We start from the raw sequence: 16164 nt of genomic DNA, 5'->3' as shown, positions 1-16164 counted from the left end.
TATAATTTATTATCGACACCACCTCACTACATTTTGTTCACAGATCGACCCTTCTAAGCAGGTCAGGTATGTAATAAAAATAAAAATGATAATAATAAGTGGGTTAAATCGGTGGAAAGAATTCATTTTACCACATGACCTACCTAGATTTATGGTCCATGTTCTTTACTAGAGTCAGTGAAAATGTCATCGAACATAACAACAATGATGTATCAAAGCCACATTTACCTGAGCTTTTTTTATAGCGTGACATCAACCAAATGTACTCAAAACGCTTTGCAAATGGTTCCAAACCTACGGAAACACTTGACATGTAGGACAAGACATGGCATTTACATTTTCTCTACATAGATATAACCGTTACCGGCTCGGTACTTGTTTTACACCTAACTACAGTGAGAGCATGTGAGTAAAGAACATTTCCCAATGATTCATCTTTGCGTCTCCAGAGTGGCACTTGATCCAGGGACCCCCAGATGCGAAGACGAGTGTCATCCCACAAGACCACAAAGCGTTCTCTGTGCGAATGGTAACATCGTTCCTTCACATAAATGCTGTAGCTAATGCTTAGATCTATGAATAATCCACGTTATTAGCCCGTGCTTGTAACACGATTGGTCACTTTTTAACAATAAAACAGAAATTACATAGTGTTGCATTCCTGGATATTTGCCATGATTGGTACAAGGAGACGGAGACGTCTAAAAGGCGATGAAATGGATGAACTTAAATTTGAGAAAAGTTTCAAAAGGTTTGTTGCGCCAATGTTTGAAGTATTGTGACGCGCATTGGACATGCGAAGCATGGGCATGCGATGCTTTATACATTATACATTATTATTTTTTTTTCTCTTAAATTCCAAATTCTATATGATCCGTATATTTTTGTCATCTCAAACCTCTAAAGGTTTTTGTTTGACTAAGACCTAAACATAAACATACCAGTCTACTTAGCGCCTTTTCCCGATAGCCTGTACCAAAATATATTAAGAAAAACTTTTCATTTCATCACTTGCAAAAAATGTCATCAGTTGCTCTCGGATAAAATTATTGTCAGCTATTATAGACTAAGAGGCAGAAAGTAAAGGGTGTCACTGTGCGTTAAATACATCAGTTTGAGTGGGACAAGCCAACAGAAAACTATCCAAAAATAATCTAAATTTAAAAAAAAAATAGAAATAAGTATGAGAAAATTCTATCTTTTAAATATTTACACATCTATTTAATCGCTGCCCCCCCCCCCCCCCGCCCCCCCCCCCCCCACCCGCCCTCAGGGTCGAATGATAACCGTTTTCTATTTTTCTCTTTAACAGCAGCATAGGGTGGAAATGCAAAGTAATATCAAAAGAAAAAGGATTAACTAACAGTTTACACAGACAATCCCATTCAATGTTTAAAAAAGTTTTTTTTATGATTTTGATATAATCTGTTAAGAAGCATATAATCGAAAAATAGACACACACACACACAGAGAGAGAGAGAGAGAGAGAGAGAGAGAGAGAGAGAGAGAGAGAGAGAAACCCACACACACACAAACACAGAGGCAGAGAGAGAGAGAGAGAGAGAGAGAGAGAGAGAGATGGGGAGGGGGGGGGGAGGATGTAGTGCCAACTTCCACATAGTATGCAGTTCTTTTCAACAAGAGGCCTCATAATCAACAATTAACAATTAACCAGAACACTGATAAAAGGCTTTTACAAAAATAGAAAGTTTTGCCCTAAAAGTATTTCTACTATGTACATGCTTTAACTAACAAAAATGGTGGAGGGGGGGGGGGTGACAGTGGTTAAGGCATTGCACTGCGAACCGGAAGGTCCCGACTTCGAGACCGGCTTCAGCCACTTTCGTTTGTTTTGTTTTTCCTCGGGCAATATTGTCAACACCTATTTATCGCACGTTTGGTAACAAGGAAAGATCCTGTTGACATTAAACATTTGTGTGTTGTATTTTTATTTGATGTTAAGGGTTGCTTGCGACACAATGACGTAATATCAGCGCCAGAAAAAAGCAAGGAAATGGGATAGCCGAATAGTTCTTGAATTTCAATTAAAGCACCCAAGAAAAAGTAAGACAAAGGAAAATGTGTTCAAATAAGAAACAGAGCATACCATGAATGTACTTAGTTTGAGATTACCCAAGAGTCTCATCCAGACCAAGCACAGGATCCCATAAGAGGAATACACTCAAAAGTTTTCAAGATATGTTCAAAACAAAACAAAGTATAACTATCAGTACAGAGACATGGTTTATGAGGGAAGAAATTATCACATCCCACAACTATCACAATACATATGACTGTTTCCCTCTAGGACAAGGACACAAGCAAGGGCCATGACAAAACCAAGTAATCCCATTCCAATGTAAAGACAGAAAGCAATTCAGAAAACAGATATTATTGGGAAGACTCAGCGAGTGACCTCCTGTCCACTACGGGAGGTCAAAAGACCCCGCCCAAGGACTGTTGTATGATGGATTATCTATATTCTTTCATGGAATGACTAGGCGATTGTACCTAAAGAAGTACGGAAGGGCGTAATATTTATAAAAACTCACAATTTATTTGGATAACCCGGAACTTGTAATTTTTAAAACTTCAGACTCTCAAGAAGTCACTGGTTTAGGATTTTATGAAAATTTGACGATATAACTGACGTTAACTCACTCAACCCTAACACCGACTATATCCATTGTTTACCGGGTTACTCTTACCGTAGTCATCGTTTACTTATAGCCTGACACTAGAACTCATTTGGACTTCTACTTTGAAGTCATTTGCACCGGCTAGTGAGTTGTCGTTAGTAGATCTCAAGGAAACAAGTGATTCCATTGGATGAAATATTGAATACAACTCACGATTTGTTTTCTTTTGTGGCCAAAGACTTTCCTTTTGACGTCATTTTTTGGTCAGCGTCAGGCTAGGCTATAAGTTAACGATGGCTACGCTCTTACCCCATGCCTATTTATTACATTTTTCTGAGACAAATTATAGGCGTAGTATCAAAGCGAATGTTTTTCATTTTTATATGTTAACGGTAGTGGAATAAAACTATCTATCCACATGCTCATTTTTAATACACTTTTTTTTCCAATTTAGAAAAGTAGCAAAAATCCCCTAGGATTGAGTGAGTTAAGGATTTCAGACCAAACTGAAAACCGACGGTTTGTCAGTGCACGTAGCAGCACATGACTTGATTGTATGAGCTTCGTCGCTGATTGGAAGTTGAAAGAGTCCGGGTCATGACAAACGTGCAATGAGTGGCCGCTTCCTTTGTTCTCAACACTTGATTGTTTGATAACGGATGTTTGCAATGTTTAACATTATACTCAGTTTACGTCAGGCCTTTTTTTTTATATCGCAAAACAGGATAACTACAATCAGCTCTAGATAAACCATGTCCTACGTGTACTTATTTACAGGTCTGATAACCCAAATTGTTATGAGCTCATTGTTGTAATGGAAATACTCTCAAAACAGCGAACAATGTTGTCCATTACTAAATTATTAAAACAAGCCCATACTTGCATTCGGTTATCAGACCTGCGAGTAAGTACATGTAACCCATGCCTTTTTTCATTTGAATTAATTGCATTATCAGTTTATTTATATATATATTCGTGAGTTTCACAACACATTTAATTTAATGATTACTTTAAACAAAATAAAAATAGATCTCTATATCAGTTGTTCTTTATATTAATTATTCATTGTGCGGACATAATTATAAGGTTGTGAAAATGGGGCGCTAACATGCATGAGTATTTTCTATCAATTTGTTTCAAGTTAATTTGTTACAAGTATGCTGTATTTGTCATTTCAATTATTTTTTTAAAAGGGAGATTGGGATATCTAGTTAATGAGATTCTAAGACGAGTTTATCTGCACCATAAGTGTGCATGTAAAGAATAAGAACTACTTCAAAATAAGAAACTGAATTAAATTCTAGAACATTCTACTTTTTTGTATACTATGATCGCCCAAATGTCACAAGCAAACACCAGAACAAAATCTTTGCCCCAGGACACGCAAAATCACTCATGCAGTATGTCACCAGTTGGGAGCCCATCTTGAAAGGGGTTTTTTTTTTTACCAGCCGCAACATTAGATTCTTATCAGACATCTTCTGGCCAACTAATTAATGACGTCTTTAAGACTTTGCTTCAGCTTGTGTTCTCGAAAAATATCATGTAGATCTATTCTTACAAAATATTACATTGAAAAGATTTTCAATTGTATGAAATTGGTTTTAAAAACGCATCTGTCGAGTTTCTGATATGCTGGCCCAAGTGAAATATCCCTAACACATGGACAGTATCTTCCACTATCTTACCCCACCAGGCTCTTATTTTCGCACATGGTTGAAGTTGTATGTTAGTTTTACTATGATTATCACCAATCTGATCATTGACCATTGTCAATATCGCTTGGAAAGACGGTATCTACTCGACCGTCAGCACTGACATTCAGTATAGTCCAATGACAACGTCAATATAGTAAATTTGATACGAGTATTGATGCTATGCGTTTAAGGAAAATACTTACACAATCCACTAGATATAACATACCAACTCACAAAACTGTGTGCAACCTTTGACCTTTATAGTCTGATTGATTTGATTTAGTGAGAAATAATAATTTAAATGGCTGTCTATAAACAATAACAAAGAGCTGAGTTCCATCTATTGATGCTATGCGCTTAGCCAAAATACTCACAACTTCGCCAGCAGGATGTAACGTACTAATACACAAAACTATATGTAACCTTGAACGTTTATAGTCTGATAGGAAACTAAAATGAAAATATGGAGACGTGAAACTTAGGGCCTCCTTCTTTATGTGGGTGTTCAATGTCAAGTCGGTCAACATGGCATTTGAGTATTGATGGTATATGTTCAAGTGAAATACATACCATTTCATCACGCTATATCAATTTATAAGTACACAAAAAGTTTATAGTCTGAGAGACTTTAGTGAGAAGAAATCACATATGATAGAAAGCTGCAAAAAAACAAAACGTGCTGAATTTCAATTGTATTATTATGAGCGAAGGATGTTACCGGCTTGACTCGACCTGACATGGACTGCTATTAAAACCCTATTATAGGCCACTTCAGAAGTTTCGAATCTCGATATATCGCTGTCTCCTGCCTGATTGATAGAATCTAGTGAGAACTACTTACAAAAATGGCTGTCTAAAAACAATGTCAGAGAGCTGAGTGGCATCAACTTCGTTTCTTCTATATAAAAATGTAAAATGGAGGTAGAAACCCTACCAATTCAACCCAGTATTCAGTGCATTAGGACCTTGAAATGTCCCAATAAACACAATGGAATGACCGAAATGTTTGACCAAAGTAGGCATTAGTAGGGAGTGCCATTTGTTTTTGTGTTCAGCGTGCCAAAATAATACCAGCCAACGAGAAGTTGACGCGCGACACAGAATCTAAATTGAGCTCCTGTCATAGAACTTAATATAACTAGAGCCAGAACGATCCCTACTAATGGTAAACGAATAATTGAATAAACTGACTGTTCAGCACTTTGGGGTTGGTAGATCACGGGGTGGTAAGACACTGGCTTTTAGAATGAGAAACCGCGTTTCAAATCCAAGTGGAAACACTAACATTTTTATAGCTTGTAGCCTAGTTATATGTTTTCCTTTCGCAGATGGAATTTGGTGCCGAGGTTGCTAAAAACTTTCAATGAATTAAAAATGTAATGAAAAAGGAGTTAAACTAATGTTTTTATTTAGCCAGGTTTTATTTATTTGATAAGGGTAGAATTAATGGATTTTACTAATCGTAATACTGCTTCCATTGATTTCTCTGTTGGCTGAAGAAGGGTTTGATCTCAAAACAATCCCTCCCTTCTTTTTAAGGGTAATGTTCCCATTTCGACCATATTTTTACCGGGGTTTTTTGTTTCTTTTTTTTTTCAATTTTACGTAGCCATTCAAAAGCCATTTAGGGTGCGATTAACATTCTCTATTAATAAATATCTTTCAGAATGTTCGCTTTTGGCACTTGTCGAGCTTAATCTTAATCCTAATCTGTTTATGACTTCGTATTTATACAATGGAAAAAACTCTTTACGTGCAGAGCCCATATAAATATATAAAATATATCTAGGCGAGAGTTTTCTGACTTTATATGCTCTTATGTTTTGTATGGTTTCTGTACACACGTTTGTCTCTTGATAATAGACATGAGTTTTTTTAAATAGAATAAAAGTCAAGTGTGTTTGAATTTTACATATTGTCATTGTCTTTATCTTATCGTGATATCTTTTACAATCAACAATTACGGCTACCCTATTGCAAAATAATTTTCGCCAGGTCTGTCTTCCCTCGTGGATCTCCTACCTTGTCATTGGTGGGGGAGCTTGAGGCATATGGGAGGTCAAAGGAGTAATTCCGGTTGACCATCACGAGACTATCCCGGATTCGAGCCTATAGCAAGCCACTTACCGGCCTGTCCTGATATGTGACTAATGGAGATCCAACCTGATGCCCAAATGACCTCGGCCATCCCGGGTACCACACTACTATGTTCACATGATATTTGTCCAGAAAACAGAATCTTCAATGGCGAAGCGGTCGGTCGTCTAGCCAAGTACCCCGTTCGTGTCGTCAGGATCGTCAACATGGTCGAGAAATAAGTGAACCTCCAACACACCTTCAGCTGGAAAATGCGATACTCTGGTTAGCGACCTGACTCATATGTTATCCCTCAATATCAAAAGCCAGAGTATGGCAAAAAAAAATATGAGCATTTCTCAAAGCTACTGACCGTCCATAGCGTAGATATCCTCATATTACGGGAGACCCATCTTTATCTAGGCGCGCAATCTTCTCGATTCCAGATCCGAGGCTATACGGTGGGCCAGCGAGAGGACACTTCGAGGCTCAAAGGAGGGGTTAGCGTTTACTCTAAAGAGCCATCGAAGGTAAGGGTCATTGAAAAAAAGAAGAAAAAAAGAAAGAAAGAAAAAAACACACACAATAAATGACAACACACACAGACACACACACACATACACACACGCAAACACTCACAAACTCACAACACTCAAAGTTCGTGTTTCCTATAATTTTTGTCCTAAATTCAGTTTACGGGGTCTATTCATCCCGGCATATCAGCGTTGTAAGAGGATAGATCATATACTATGGAAGGAGAGCAGAAACTTGAAAGTGCCTATGGTAGGGTCAAACACCACAAGATGGAATCTAGCCATTACTCGGAACAGCATTTAAATCAAATGGCTACCAAAGACATTCATCACATTGTGGTTTATAATGGGATTAGATTGGCTTTGGCTGCGAGTCACGCACGCGGTTTTAATCGCTAATGATATGCTTGTTTATCAAATTGTGGTCAATACATGCGCGGGAATGGGTTGTTTTGTTTTGTTTTCTGGAGGTGTGTCGACACGTGCGACGTTTCTTTAATTTAGGGTTCCGTTAATACTTGCGCAGTGAAATAGCTTTCGCATAGCTACATGGCGTTTTTTATGGCTTCAAATTAACTTTCTTTTTCGTTCAGGATGATCCAGTTTAATTGCATTTCAAATCAATGCAAATATTATTTTTAATGATAATATTGAGAGAACCCAGAAACTGTTTACGAAACACTTTTTATATTATGCTTATTTGCCCTTTCAAACAAAGGTCCCAAATTTATTAAACAAAAACAGTTTGATATTTTCTATATTATATTATATTAAATCCTCATTGTTGTAAGAGATAAATATATCATTTTGATTGCTTCTCAATCAATCTTACGGTCCAAAAAGACTTATGCTTTACCACTTTCCTTTCTTCCTTGTGCATAATATATTTGACTGATTGCAAGTTTTTTTCCTTTTGATAAAGCTTCAGTTTCAACAAGACGCAGATTGTCAATGGAAATGAAAATGTTTGGTCAGCGGTTGTAGTACATTCTTGACAAATGAAGGTAGAATATATCACATTTAGAATATATCACATGTAGAATATCTTACGTGTAGTTGTGTCAATCGGAAAAAAAATTGCGCAAGGGTCTACTGATAAGTGAAGGATAGACTGCGCAAGTGTTACCTATTACCTGGAAAAAATATACTGCGCAAGTGAATAACCATGTGGCCTAATTCTGCCGTCATTCTGCGCAAGTAAAATGCGCCATTAGAATATAATGTTGACTTAAGACCTAATGGGTTGCTTTTGTCGAAATCCGAAATGATATATTTACACATAATTACAAAATAAATAGTTATAAAATGAAAGAAAGAAAGAATAGAAAAAAATATGTGCATTATAATGACCAGTAATGTGCGTCGGTAATATAAATAAATATGAACACTGGCATTACATCAATTTACATTTTTTAAATACAGAAAAAATAAAATGAATACAGACAACCCAATTTGTCAAGCTTTTAATGGTTACAATTTCAAGTAATTCCAACAATAGCAACGGTGTCACCAAAATTAATCACGATTGCATGCAAATTATAATTACTTAACATATTTTCCTCATCACCTTAATGACTCGGATATGTAAAGCAAGGTTATAAATTATGAGATTATAATTATATAAGCACCAGTTACATGTTCGTTAATTTATAAGGATAGCATAATAAAATATGGTCGCTCTTTTCTTATCCAAAAATATTATGAGATATTATACGGTCGAAAGTATGAGGCAGTATTTTCATCGCATTAAAATAACGAGTAAAGCAGGAATTTATCTCTTAAGATTAAAAACATTTCCTGTGGACAATGGATGGTCCCGATTCGTCGTATTCTTGTTTGGAGATCCACATCTGTTGGAAGGTGGAGAGGGAAGCAAGTATGGAGCCTCCGATCCATACAGAGTATTTACGCTCAGGAGGGGCAATGATCTTGGTTTTAATGCTGGGTGGGGCAAGGGCGGTGACTTCCTTCTGCATACGATCAGCAATACCCGAGAACATCGTGCAACCACCAGCCAGAACAGTGTTGGCATATAAGTCTTTACGGACATCGACATCACACTTCATGATGGAGTTGTATATGGATTCGTGGATACCAGCACGTTCCATCCCCAAGAAAGATGGCTGGAACATGGCTTCTGGGCAACGGAATCTCTCGTTTCCAATGGTGATGACTTGGCCATCCGGCAATTCATAACTCTTTTCAATAGAAGAACTTGAAGCAGCTGTTTGCATTTCGTACTCAAAGTCGAGGGCAATGTAGCAAAGTTTTTCCTTTATATCACGGACAATTTCTGTCTCGGATGTAGTAGTGAAAGAATATCCTCTCTCGGTGAGGATCTTCATGAGATAATCAGTAAGATCGCGACCTGCCATATCCAATCTGATAGCAGCATGAGGAAGGGCATAACCCTCGTAGATGGGGACAACATGGCTAACACCATCGCCACCATCGAAAACAATACCTGTGGTACGACCAGAGGCATACAGGGAAAGAACAGCTTGGGTGGCGACGTACATTTCTGGGGTGCTAAAAGTTTCAAACATGATCTGGGTCATCTTTTCTCTGTCTGATTTGGGGTTAAGAGGAACCTCTGTATGGAGGACTGGATGTTCTTCAGGGGCGATTCTGAGCTCATTATAAAAAGTATGATGCCAGATCTTCTCCATGTCGTCCCAATTGGTGACAATGCCGTGTTCGAGTGGATATTTGATAGTGAGGATGCCTCTTCTTGCCTGGGCTTCATCACCCACGTAATATTCTTTTTTATCCATATCCTGGAAAGAATGGAACAGAAAATAATAATCAGAGCCGTAATATTTAAGTTATAATACTATTTTGTAAATTGCTTCTCCCAACTCAAAGCGCTTTACTATGGTTCATTCACTCAACAAGTAGGTCACTCCTAACCTTATTTCTATTTCATGCAGCACAAGTTGCCTCCTGTTAAACTTCTTTTTTTCTACCAATCTTCCAACATCGGCCACTGTCTTGGAAATAATTCACACCTGAGTCGAGCAGATGTTGTGTGAAAAATGCCATTATCATGAACACGGGGCCACTGTTTTGCGACCATTGACACTCACATTTGCCAAAGAATTAGTTTTGTGGTATCAAAGATTTCATTTTTAAGTTTTGTAATATTGCCTTAAAATGAAAATAGCGTGTGACAAAACAAGTATCAAAACTACAGATTACAGATACCTGATTTTAAAAAGAATTGATCTTTGAATGAGTGCATCACACTGTCTCCAAAAGGGTAGATACATGAAATTTCAGGTTTCCAGAATTCGCAGCAAAAGAGCATTTTGTGTTGACACATCTTCAGTGCCTTCATCTAGCTATTTTATTATGCTTTGCGTGCTACTCAGTCTGCCTGCAGCAAGAGCCGTGTTATACTGAAAACTATGTAGTATAATAGAAAGTAGCCTATACACACAAACGCAGTATATTCACGAACACTGCTTAGTTCTCCGCTACTTTCAGACGTGGGCTTAACTTACATATCATACATAAGATTTAAATAATATATTTTATTAAAGTAATAGAAGAATTAAATTGCTTTGTGACGTCATGAATATTGCTAAATTATGGAACTTATATCTATCTACCTACTGGTATTTTTCGATCGAGTTCTTGATCATAGCACGATTTTAGGAGTGTTATCATCAGAACGAGTACAGAAAAAAACATCTTCAAAAATTGTTAGTACACCTCCTATTTTTAAAAAATAACAGTCAGCAAAGATTACGCTGGAATAAATTCCGAAATTTTGTAATTATTTAATGGAAACTTTCATTTAGAGAAAATTGTATTAAGGCCTCAATATAATTTTTGAAAACCCCGTTACTATGGTTCCAATGGGCCTATACAAGCGTGCATTTATGGGCCGACAAAGGAAACTAGCAACCGCTCTTTATCATTACTAAGGTGGGCTAGTGAATTTATTTATAATGTTGCGTCAAAGTGATACGACTTTTCAAATTAATTGTTATAAATACTGTGAACTACGATATCCTAAATGTTAAAGAATTTAATTTGCTTTTTTAAAATATGGAACGTACAATGTTACTCTATATTTTATGTTTCAGCATGCAACTTGTCAGATTTTTGGGATTTGTATGAAAAACAATCCTTTAATGCTGAAAAATCCGAGTGCTTTCTCCTTTATCATATGCTATTTAATAATATGTGCCCGGAACTTAATGTATTAAAATATGGTACAATGTAGTTTTTAACTTTTTAAACAATTTTTTTATCCAAATAACAGAATATTTGGACTTTTCATCATGTCACTTCTGGCATTAAAGCGAACTTTCGACAAAATGTTATATCATATCATAACAATGTTATGCCTACCCGATTGCGAGGTGTTCCAACGATTGAGGGGAACGCTGACCGAGGGGCATCATCTCCAGCAAACCCTACTTTCATCATACCGGATCCGTTGTCAATGACAACAGCAGCAACATCTTCGTCACACATGTTGATTGTTTTAAAATTTTAAAAACTACAATGCCATCAAAGAAATAAGTATTCAACTATTCAATGATGTCTTTCTCTGGACAGAGACAGATCAACACAAAATGATAGCCAACCTTATATTTTATATTTTTGTTGCACAAAGCGGTACACAGCACTGAAGCATCATTATTGACAAGTTATTGATTAACCAGTTAAATGCCAAACTCCGAAAAGAAACGTATTTAAAAATTTGACCAGAAAACATGTGCTTCAAATATCCATCGATTTAAATGTCCCTAATCTTGGCAAAAACTTTGAGAGCTGTTGTCAAGATGAGGTTCATTTAATTCTATCGACATTTGAAAGACGAGTTTTTAAATACGTGTCTTTCCAGAATACGGCAGCTAACTGGTTAACGTGAACATGTCAAACCTCATGACTAGTTCATTGATGTAACATTTTAACCCTTTAATGGTGAAATTAAAATTCTATCAAATCATAATTTCTTTAAAATGTGTCTATAAGATGAAAAAGACAATAAAAAAGATTAACTTTATCAATCCCTTGTTGAAATAAACGTACAATTGGTGTTGTCGTTACCAGGAATGTCAGAGATTTACAATAATTACATATAAAATGTACTGAAAAGAAAAGAAAAAGAAGATCACGTATTCAATATTATGCGATGATATCTTCTCTCTCTCGCTCTCTCTCTCTCTATCTATCTATCTATCTATCTATCTATCTATCTATCTATCTATCTATCTCTCTCTCTATCTCTCTCTCCCTCTCTCCCTCTCAAAAACATACAATCTCAATCACTCTCTCTGTGTATATATGTGTGTGCGTGTGTGTGTGCGTGTATGTGTGTGTCTGAGTGATGTCTGGCTACAACTACAGACCTTACTGCTTTCATCAAAATATCAGTAATGAAGCACGGTTCGCATCCCTGTTAATACACCCTTTGTAAGATTTAAAGCATATGAAGCCAAGTTAGAGTAAAATCTAACTTCATCTGTAAAAGATCAATGTGCCACCCATGTATCCATCATAACCCCTTCCCTTTTCGGTTTTATCTATTTGTCACGTAATGAAATATTACTCATAGATCTCCATATACGTAAACATTAATAGCATGATTTCCAAGCATTAAACTTAAAACGTTATATTAAACGCGTTACATTGTGTTTATTGTAAAAGTAGAGAGCGGTGAGGGGCGCCTGAAGACTGGGATAGTTAAAAACACTAACGAACGAAAATGTAAAAATGGGAAGTCTTCCGTTAGAATTGGTACAGACAATGGACATTTCGGATACAAATCCTTCGTCAGCTGACGAAATGTCCATTTTTGTACTGGTCCCATTCGAAGTCTTTCCATGTTCACCTTGTCGTGAGTGTTTGTTTATTGGTTTGTCATTATGAGTGTTTTATAGTTATTATATATAGAATACAATGACCAATCACCAATCAGAAGAAATGTAAATTATACGAGTATATAATACTTTTAATGCTCAGTAGTAGCTTTTTGAGAAACATCCCCATACTCGATCCAGGTAGCGTCGAGTCCCTGCGAGTACAAGCGGTGATTGATTTATTGTGAGAAATCTTTTTTATAATATATAAATGGACACCTGTCTCCCTCCAGTGTTTTGTTGTTGTAATTAACCAGTAGATTTTTGACCAATCAAGACATGGAATTTGTGACACATCACACGTGCTCGGACAAATGTAGTTGGTTGTTTATAAACAATAACGTGAATGATATCGACCTCTCTCTGATCATTGTTATTGTTTTTATACGAAATAGGTGTAAGAAGCTCACAACATTGTATCGACAGTAAAAACGTTACAATACACAAATCTGTGTGTATCATGATTTAAGCAGGTAAACAGTGTGAGCATTCACTAAAACGTATGGCAACGATATGCAAAACCTGATAGTACTCTTTACTAATCACTATTTACATTAACAGCAAATGGATGACTAGTTATCAAACGAGTTTATAGATCAATGTCGTTTCAAATTTCACAAGTTTTGTTTTATTGATATAACGGTACAACAGTCATTGTTCACATGAACATATTATAGTCTGTAAAACGTTTAGTGAGCATACTTACAAACACTGCCAATTACAATGACGAGTCCTGAGAGGCGTGATTCTCTGTCCATAAGTGGAGTGAATCATTTTCATTCCTGCTAAAGTCGTCATGGAAGGAACGAAATTGACGTCCCTCAGCTCTTTGTTATTGTTTTTAGTCAGCCAGTTTTATAAGTAGTTCTCATTTATTTGTATCAATCAGACTATTAGTAAAAAAAACTCATAACATCCGCTAGCCAGACAAAACGTACGAACACACAAAACTCACAAAAATGTGTGTAACCTTAAACTTTTATTGTCTGATTGATACAGTTTAGGACCCAAATGCACAAGACTGGTATTATCATCATCATCATCATCATCATCATCATCATCATCATCATCACCATCATCATCATCATCATCATCATCATCATCATCACCATCATCATCATCATCATCATCATCATCATCATTATTATTATCATTATTGTTACTATTATTATTATTATCATCATCATCATCATCATCATCATCATCATCATCATCATCATCTTCATCATAATCATCATCATCATCATCATCATCATTATTAATAATAATAATATAAAAGTAGAGATGCACATTTATATCTCGTCTTCACAATTTTGCCATGATCAATGCGTTCCACAGCAGGCCAAATGAACCCTATGTCCAATTCAATGAGTTTGTATAAGTCATATTTCAGATTTTAACCCTACACCTTCAAAAAGTGTTAGAGGTGTGTGTTCCAACCCCAGTCAAATTAGAAAATGAATGTATAGTGCATTGCGATAGAAAACTGCGCCGGAACCAGACTCTTTGCAATCAATGATACTTTTCCTATCACTGACTAAGCTCGTTGTTGCTTGAATATATTTACAAGACGAGACACCTTGAGGCTTAACAGTCAAAGCCAAAAAGAAAAAGGATTGAAAAAAAAAGAAAACGTCTATACCCGTGGAAACTGACTCTCAACTTCGTTCAGAAGGGAAAAAATACACGTTATTTTGGCCTCAGTAGCCGATTCTTTTCGTAAAAATCAAACATAATAGAGATGGTTAGTAGGCAGATTGGTGACAACAAACGTGCCCATGAGCTACATATCACAGGCAAGCACACACATACACATTCAGACACATAAACGCACGCACGAACGCGCGCACACACAAACACACACACACACACATATACACACATACACACGGTGAGAGAGAAAGATAGATAGAAAGATAGAAAGATGGAAAGAGAGAGAGAGAGAGAGAGAGAGAGAGAGAGAGAGAGAGAGAAAGAAAGAGAGAGGTGAGGCATAAAGAAATGTCTAATGTGTGTCCCAAATGTTCAAGCAAGCATGCATCCATTTATCATTTTGGGTCACAGTCATTGATAGATTTGTTGGCTGGAATTTTGGTCACGCATGACTGATTGAATTGCCAGCTACTAGATCAAAAGCTAAAATTTCGGCCTACAAATTTTACAGGTTATTTTCTTTTGGTATGACTCTCGCTTTTGGGATGGTAGGTCCCTGCTTCGAAACCATCTTTGTTTGGCGCAAAGGGTACTTGGGAAAACTCTTTTCTCACATTCTCTCACCGCCCTCAGTTAAATCACATTATATGCATAATGATAATGTCTCGTCCTGCATAACATATTTCTCTTGGTTACGCACTCCTTTTAACGTGCTTTGAGCACATTTGGTGTGTAATTCACTATATAAAAGCTCAAAGCTGTTTTTAACTACAAAAAAAATATGAAATGACTGTGTCTCGTCCAAAACTACGCTTTCTTATCTGTCGGACCTTTTAAATCGTTTTGATCCTCCGATACCCCTGAGAGACAGTAACCAATTCCTTCTTCGTGCGTCTAAGAAAGGCTAAAAAACATATGTTTATAGGGAATTTTCTGCCCTTAATGCCCGGGTTTTACTTCCATTAGACATAAGAAGAGATAACAAGTCGTTAGTTTTAAGTATCATTACTTTCAACATAGCATGGTAGTGCGGCTCCTATGGAATGAAAGAACAAAGTAAACTTTAAAAATCGTATATGAATGGAGCAAGATAACAAACAGCAAACTTGAACCAGACAGCAAAGACTACTCAAAAGTTATAAAAAGGAAAACAATGTAGTATAGTTAACTCACGCAAACAGACGTTGAATAGTAAATTCATGTCTCATTCTAATACAGGTGGCTCAGAAAAACTGCTCCCTGTCTGGAGATCTCCAACCACTTTAAAATCTTACCTAAAAAGTTAAAATTCTCATGGCAAAAAAGATCAGATTTTATATTTATGTTGATTTGGATTTTTAATGAAATGTTAGTTATTTTACAAAGCAATCGAAAACATAGGGGTGTGTGTTTACATCGAAGATGTAGGGGGTTTGATAGTTATCATGAGCAAAAGTAAGTTCACTTTCGTTTGAACTATCATAATATTGAGTACAAAACTATGATTATCATTATCATCTTAATATATCATCTTAAATCTCATTCACTTCTCTATCCAATGGGACGGGGGTAAGCAACATTTGATAGATATCTTTGGATATGCTGCTAATCTGCGACAACGTGCTCTGTTCCAGATCCAACAGCCCAGCAATCCAATCGCCGATGAATGATCAGAGAAATTAGCAAATGGAGGACGATTCAACCCGGATTG

The 16164-nt window shown here is 36.5% G+C and overlaps 2 protein-coding genes across 2 annotated transcripts in view; one reads left to right on the top strand and one right to left on the bottom strand.

Annotated features, from left to right (window-relative positions):
- LOC144967286 (PITH domain-containing protein GA19395-like) overlaps window positions 1-16143 on the top strand; it is a 109213-nt gene extending 93070 nt beyond the window's left edge. The window contains exon 7 of the transcript XR_013644345.1: window positions 16088-16143. The gene's annotated coding sequence lies outside the window, so the exon portion shown is untranslated. The remainder of the gene's footprint in view (window positions 1-16087) is intronic.
- On the bottom strand, window positions 8393-11555 carry LOC144967273 (actin, cytoplasmic-like). The gene is made up of 2 exons (XM_078904319.1): window positions 11305-11555; window positions 8393-9722 (listed from the first exon to the last, which is right to left on the bottom strand). The coding sequence occupies exons 1-2, from the start codon at window positions 11428-11430 to the stop codon at window positions 8730-8732; spliced, it is 1119 nt and encodes a 372-aa protein (XP_078760445.1). The 5' UTR covers window positions 11431-11555; the 3' UTR covers window positions 8393-8729.
- Window positions 16144-16164: the final 21 nt, after the last annotated feature.

Source organism: Berghia stephanieae, chromosome 1, assembly GCF_034508935.2.
Source record: "Berghia stephanieae isolate SIO BIC M18660-M18661 chromosome 1, UCSD_Bste_1.3, whole genome shotgun sequence".
NCBI classification, from domain to species: Eukaryota; Metazoa; Mollusca; class Gastropoda; order Nudibranchia; family Aeolidiidae; genus Berghia; species Berghia stephanieae.
The sequence above is the reverse complement of the archived record's forward strand: the minus strand, read 5'-3'. Positions and strand labels throughout refer to the sequence as shown.

Excerpts from the sequence above, each read along its gene's own strand:
- LOC144967273 (XM_078904319.1), bottom strand. The coding sequence starts at position 11,430 with ATGTGTGACGAAGATGTTGCTGCTGTTGTCATTGACAACGGATCCGGT. Across the intron at positions 9,723-11,304 it reads TTGGAACACCTCGCAATCGG|GATATGGATAAAAAAGAATA; the intron begins GTAGGCATAACA and ends CATTCTTTCCAG.